Consider the following 7233-nt stretch of genomic DNA (forward strand, 5'->3'; position numbering starts at 1 on the left):
TGGGCTCACAACTGGCTTGAGGTTAGCAGATGATGGTGCAGGCAGCTGAGCCTCCTTCCTGCAGTGTATCTTCCTGCCACCACATGTGGCTGTAAGAGACCTCTGAGCAGCACGGGTAAGCATGAACCAGCCTCCCTGTGCTCCCCAGCTACTCCTTCCCTGTCAAGGCCCACCCAGGATTTCCCTTGCACAATGGGATTTTCTGGGCTGTACCCCAAATCCATGGCAGCCTCAGCACTTCAACTCTCAGATCAGCTTCTAACCCAGCCTATGAGTGATGAAATTAAGCACAACACCCAGTAAAAACTTTACTGTGATGCAAATATTCAGCAAGAGCTTGTCAGACTTTGAGCTAAATCCCAGAGCCTGTCCATGGCCTTGGAAGGAGCGTGCCAGGCACTCCACTCCCCTGAGCTAGAGGTGGAAGGCATGCTTCCCTCAGGGGAGCAATTATTGCTGCCTCCAGGGTTTATCATCCCCATCGATGCTTAGTCAGTCTCTCTGCATGTGCTTCAGCCTAGCAGGGCTCTCTATCTCATGGTCCCATGACTGTCCCATCTCATGACTGTGCTCTAAGTCTCCTGAATTCTTAACTTCATTGGCACTGCTGCAAACTGCCCCTTCCATAAAACAGGGCAACAAATGAGGTTTGCTCTTCCTACACATGCAAAATGCACTTGGTGCCAAGTCAGTGTTATTCTTGTAGTTATTTTATATCTTAATACATGTGGCTTTTCTGGAGCAGCTTATTTATGATCTGATGCATATCCCACATGTTTTCATGCAGATAAGAGTGCTGGCCTGTTATTTAGCTGCAAAAAATCAGTAGAATGAAGATTATAAACACTTATTATTAATCCATGCTAAAACATGCTTTCTGCCTGCTTCAGACAAAAATTCACTTTGGCATATACAGTGTTGGACAGCCAAAGCAAATCAAACTGATTTAATCAACCTCTCTAATTAAAATTTATTTTTTAAAGCCTTTTCTGGAAGACAGAGAAAAAATAATTAGGGAAACATTCAGTAACATGTTATGTGAGGCATTAATAGGTCTTTGCTTAGAATGTTAAAAACCTGAATAATAAAAGCTGCCCTGGATGGACAAAAGTAGCACATTGTTCTTGAGGACTACTCTTAAGAATTCAATATAAAGCCCCAAGTACCAGCTGCTAGACATCTCGCACAAAAAAAGGACAGAGAAAAGATAAACAGCTGGTAAAATAAACAATGCAACATAAGCATGAACTAAGAGAAAAAAAAAAAAACGATGGCTGAGCCTCAAAATAGTTGTAAGATCATTTTTGGAAATAACCTCATACTCTCACATGTTATCTGAGCTCCTAAGTATACTTTGCAGGTGTGCAACAAGATTTATGGTGCTCATCAAATCCTAGTCCTAATGAATATAGAGAAATTGGGACCCCATGGATGACTTTTACAATAATTTAAACAGGATAGGGATTTAGCCCTTGTTGTTAACCTTTTGTGCAGCACTTCAGCATTGCAGTTTCCAGGACCATCTGCTACCAGCAAACACAAACGCTCATGGAAATGACTAAGGAAAAGATATCATTACCCCAACTTACTTAATGCTCAGGAAGGGCTTTATGTGAATTTATCTACAAAGTGAGTATGTTTGTGAAAAATAAAGAGACATTACATGGAGCATATTTCCAATACCCCATACAGAGAATGGACTGCAGGAACAGATCACAAAACAACAGCTGAATAGCTAAATCTGTCCCATATAAGAGTTGAAGTAGTGAATCCTGGCTCTGTTAGTGTTTGGTCAACAACACAAACCAGTATTTTCTGCATACTTATTTACAAGTGAATTAAAAATCCAATAAAGTAGAAACAAAGGCCTAGGAATTTCTGCCTCTGAGCAAAAGAAACAAGAAATTTTCAGTAATTTTTGTCCTTTCATATGGGTACAGAACCTTTGCCATTCACCTTTAAGAAGGTATTTAGTGTTCCATAACCAACATTTGCATTAAATAATATCATGGTGTCCAAGACAAAAAACTACCTTAATCAAACAACGACAAAAAAAAATCGCTCATCTCTTTAAAACCTCTTTCAAAAAAAAGATGCCTCACATTTATAAATCTGGTAATAGGAGCCGTGCAAATCCCATCTGTTTATCAAGCTGTGTGTGCATTGCGCAACTACACCTGCCCCTCACAGAACACCACAAGGCTGTGCTCTGACTGGGCACCCAGCTGATAGGCATGACTTGATACACGTCTCAGAAAAGAGAGCCCTTGCCTGCCCTTTGCCTTTCAATATACCCTGTAGTGGTGATGGTGCTGTAAAACGGTATGACTGAAGCTTTTGTCATCCTGTATTTTCGTAAGGCCGTTCCATGTCTGGGGCACTAAAAAAAGAATGGTGCTTAAAAAAATGAAGTGACTGCAAAGTTGACATACCTCAATTGTTCTGCCTCTGAAAACAACATGGGGTCAGGTAGGAATAACAAGAGAGATTTAGAAGGAACATGTGTTGTAACAGCTCACAGCAATTAATCTTTGCTATTGAATATGAGAACTTGGCAGACACTCCTGAAACAATGTCCTTTTTTCATCTACCACCACATTCCTCAGTCTATTGCTTCTCCTACTGATTTGTAAATCCTTCCTGATCTACTCCAGCGATGCTCTTCCCTTTTCTCGATCATGCAGCTGTCTGCTCAGTTCAGTGCGACTCCTCAGCAGAGGCCGCTCAGACCACAGGCTGGTAAACCCTTGCCAGGATGAGTCAGTGCCGCTGGGAGCAAAACTTCCACTTAGTCACTAACTGCCAGAAAATGATGCCTCTGGTAATGCCAGAGAAGTGCAACTATGAGTGACACACGTACAGCACACACAGGAGAAGTTATGCAAATCCCTCCTGATTTATGGAGAGGATGGGTGTTTGAGGAAACACGCAGTCTCTGGGGAAAGCCAGAAAAAACAAACCACCACTTCGTGAACCACATTCATCCATTGCCTTTTGCCTCACTGAGAAGCTCTGCCCAGATTCAGGAGCTGTTAATGCTTCTGCCCTCTTCCTGGATCTTGTTTCCGTCCCAGACTGTATTTTTAGTTACATAAATTATCCTAATGTCTGACCCCGAAGCTTGTGATACAGGAAATTAAGCACATCACAAATTTTCGTAATGAACATAGTTGGACTCCAACTATTTAAAGTAGTGGTCCACAACATTTTGGCTGCAGTGGGCCCTATAAATGCTTGCAGAGAGGAAACAAATAGTCCTTTGCCACATCCCTTTCTCCCTGCTCTGACTAAATGCAAATCTGTCACATCACCAAAATGTGGCCCTCCTCACCACATGGCAGACCCACGCCCCTTAGCCTGGCAGCCCCCATGTAGCGCATAGGAGGCTGGTATTTCAGTCCAGAAATTATACCCACTGTTCATGTTATCCATGAAAAGGCAACTTTTCCATATTCCCCAATTACCAGAAACTTTCACAAAGAAATCATGAGTGACTTCTAAAGGTAAAATAGAAGAACTAAAGAAAAACATGTGGAGAGAGTGAAGAGATGAGAAAATAAACTGACCCAGTTTCTGAATTTGCTACAGAAATAAAAAAATACAAACATGCCTCAACAAGCATTGCAGGCAATCTCAGAGACTGCTGAAACACTGGAAAACCAAACAGAAACCTGTGGATACAGTAGTAACTGCAGAAAAAATATTCTTAGGTTATACCTTTGTTTTGTTTAGAATGATGCTAGTAGAAATTATACAGAATAATTAAAAATGGAAGATGGGTAGGTGATAAGCTAGTATTTCAAGAAAATGACAACTGTCAAAAAGTTACAGGCACAGCTCCTAAAGGTTACTTCACATGCACAGGAGCATGTCGCAAAGACTGCCATGACAGCCCACAGCAGTAGCAGTTCTAGGTTTACTTCCAAAGCTTTCAATTTTTTCTTTCTCTTTTTTGCCACTATGTAAGTAAACAAAATATCCCTAAACTGGTTTGATTGGGTTTTAACTACAGCACTGAAATATAACCATATGCATCGAGCTTTTAAATCACTCAGCAACTCGAGTCAGGTGTCGACCTGATGGAAACCTTTGCTACACCCAGCACATTTGCTGAAAAATGCAAGCCAGCAGCTAAGTACCCAGTCAGACAGAAGCTGAGCTGCGCAAGACTCATCAGCGACATCATGCTCTGTGACACTGCCCTGTGGATAATGAAAGGCAAACACAGACTGCAGTTCAAAGTTACTCTTTTTGCATTCAAATTCTGAAATACCCGAACTGAATTCTTGTCTTTTAGTATTTTCCTGTACATTCACCTCTACCCCTAAGTAGCTAGAAGCAGCTCTCGATTAAATGCTCTGTGGAGAACATGGAAAATTGTTAGTTCTGAGCTTTGCCATACATGGTGTTTCACACACTGCTTTAAGAGATGTAAATACTGCAACCATTTTGTATTTAAAAAAAAAAAAAAATAAGGGAGTGCAGCTACGGTAGCCTGCCAGGAAGAAGAATTAAGCAAGCTCTACAGCAACCAACAGGTCAGAGGCAAGAATTCCACAGTCACTCACAGCATTCACATTTAAGCTTACCCTTGTTTTGGCATCAATTTTAGCTCCTCGATCAAGTAGGAGTTTGACCATATTTGCATTTCCCCTCTTTGATGCAACATGTAATGGTGTGATATCATTCTGTGGAAGAAAAAAAAAAAACACACAGAAGTAAATATCCATATATCTTTCTTTCATGAACTCCATGATCAGTTTGTTCACAGAATGAATTATGCCAAATTTGCTAATGCATAGCACAGTTTTGACTCCCTGGGAACATGAAAGCAAAAGGGAAGCTGTGTTTATCAATGTATGTGAATTATTGGCCTGATACCTCAACACATATATTATGAAGACAAACATTCAAGCTGTGGTTGGAGTTTTAAAAACATATGATTGTGCCTCAGTTCTCTGTTTTTGTGTAAGAGTCAAATTTACGCAATTTTACTGACTAAACCCTAGCAATTTAATTAATCTATGGTTGTTTCTGAGCATGTAACAATAAGGATTCATACCTCACAACTTCATTGGCCTTGATGGAGCCATGGAAAATAAATAAAACCATTACATCTGTAGGCCTAATTCAAAAGCAACAAGATGCCAATGTTGTGTTTTTCTGAACATTACCAGCAAACTCCAAGAGTCTTGTAAACACCTTCGTTTCAGTTACATCACTAATTTCATCCTCCGAATTTGTTCCTCTCACCGACGTAATACTGTACCTCAAGTGGGACTGTAAATACGCGTATGCGCCTCCCTAAGTGGCACCTGGCAGGCCGGCAGCATGCAGTGATGCTGTGCATCGAGGACAGTTACATAACAAATGCGTGTGCACACAAACACGCTTTTTTAACAAGATGTAGCTAGGACATTTCTTCACACTCTGATGAATCCTTTATCTTGCGGTGTATGAAGGCCACATTCTGTTTATATATATTTGATCATATGGAGCCAAGTACAAAAAAAAAAAAGGACTTCAATAGAGCATGCAGCCACTGTATGAGCACAAACAGAATTTTAAAGGACATGTTTCTGTGTGTTCAGGGGCAGCACAAACAGCTGGCTGCGTAAAACCAGCTTCCCTGCGACTGAGCAGAAAGCGGTAAATTTTAGTGAGCGTGAATCCTATGGCTGACTGAATCAGAAAGGCACCCATCACCCTGAATAGCTGCAGAGTGGTACAAGTGTCTTGCCTGACCAACAGACCATTTAATAGTGCTTCCTCAAAACTGCAGGTGAGTGACAGAAAACCAGCACTGAAAAAAGATCCCTTCTCAGATGTAACAAGCTGACTCACAGCTTAATAATGCTGAGTACCTAATCCAGTATGCTACATTTTCATTTACACACAATTTTACTATGAAGCTAATGCACAGCTACTAGAAAGTACCAATTAATATTATCACAGAGGTAAAATACATTTCAGCAAGATAAAATGACAGAGCTTCTTTCTCCAATATTAATGATCATTAGAGCATCAAAGCAACTACTATTCCAGGGTAGCTTCTCACATCTTTAACAAAACGAAGTAAAACAAAAATGATGCTTAACACATTAAACAACAAGTATGCTATACCTAGTCCTCCCAAGGATGTAAAGCTGTGTGATTGCTAAACTTGAAATTTGTTAGTTGGTTTTGAAAAAAAGAATTAATTCCATTTGACTGGAAGTTGACACTGGATATAATATGGGGTCAGTATATTACTGTATAGGCCACAAAGAGGACAGAAAAAAAAAAGAAGAGAGAAAACATAACTATGAGGAGATACTTTCTGCTTTTCCACTCTTCCAGGAGGAAAGATGTTACGGAGGTCAGAGAGGAATGAGAGATGAATTCTACTTTCCTGAGAAAAAAGTAAAGAAAATAACTTTCATGTCTTCGAGAAAAGGGTACTGCAGGTAATTCAGACTGAAAGACTACCTTTTTCTGCTTGCTGTGGATAATGAGCAGAGAGATTAACTCAGTCTAATAGACCTTAGTGCCCTGTTAATACATTACTATGAATAATTTACTGTATCATACACAGACTAGAAGAAATGCCTTTTCTAAGCATCAACGAAGAAATGGAGGGGGAAGGGACAGCATTACAAAAGGTAAGACAAATACCTATTAGAATTCTGGTTGTCATTCATCTTGACACGAATCTAAATCAATCTACTGCAGCACAGGGGAGGGTATAATCACATAAGAATATGCACTTTGGATCTAATTATTTGCCAGTCCAATCGTGCAAAGCTTCATTGCCTTAAATGAAGGAGAGCTGATTCTAGAGTGAATGAGCAAGCAGATACACACCTCAACTCCAAAAGATGTGACTTCCACTTAGTAGTTAACGTTTAGGTCACACTTGCAACAGGTAGGGGAAAAAATAATAATCCATTTTCATGGTCAAAAAGAAGTCCTATTCAAGTGACCTTCTTATTTCTTGTTAGTACTGGAACTATCAGGGCCTGTTCCCTGTGCAGTTGTCTCTCAGCTTCTGACAAAAGGCTGGGAATGCGGGGAAATTCTCCAGCACCTAGTAATGACTGAGTTCACTTCTGCAAGCTGGAGAGCTAGCAGTCCACCTTTTTTCCACTTGATTTAAGAAAAACATGTAAGTTTAATGTCTCTAGGATCTTGAAACCTTGAGTTACATTTGGCTGAAAATAGGCAGCAAGTTTACATTAGGAAGGGAGGGAGGGA

General features: G+C 40.3%; 1 protein-coding gene across 1 annotated transcript in view; it reads right to left on the minus strand.

Annotated features, from left to right (window-relative positions):
- LOC104621502 (ankyrin-3-like) overlaps window positions 1–4688 on the minus strand; it is a gene marked incomplete at both ends in the record, with an annotated part of 44399 nt that extends 39711 nt beyond the window's left edge. Inside the window, one exon of the mRNA XM_010288015.1 lies at window positions 4590–4688. Within this exon, the coding sequence (XP_010286317.1) occupies window positions 4590–4688 (99 nt within the window). The remainder of the gene's footprint in view (window positions 1–4589) is intronic.
- Window positions 4689–7233: the final 2545 nt, after the last annotated feature.

This window comes from Phaethon lepturus, unplaced genomic scaffold, assembly GCF_000687285.1.
Source record: "Phaethon lepturus isolate BGI_N335 unplaced genomic scaffold, ASM68728v1 scaffold3585, whole genome shotgun sequence".
NCBI classification, from domain to species: Eukaryota; Metazoa; Chordata; class Aves; order Phaethontiformes; family Phaethontidae; genus Phaethon; species Phaethon lepturus.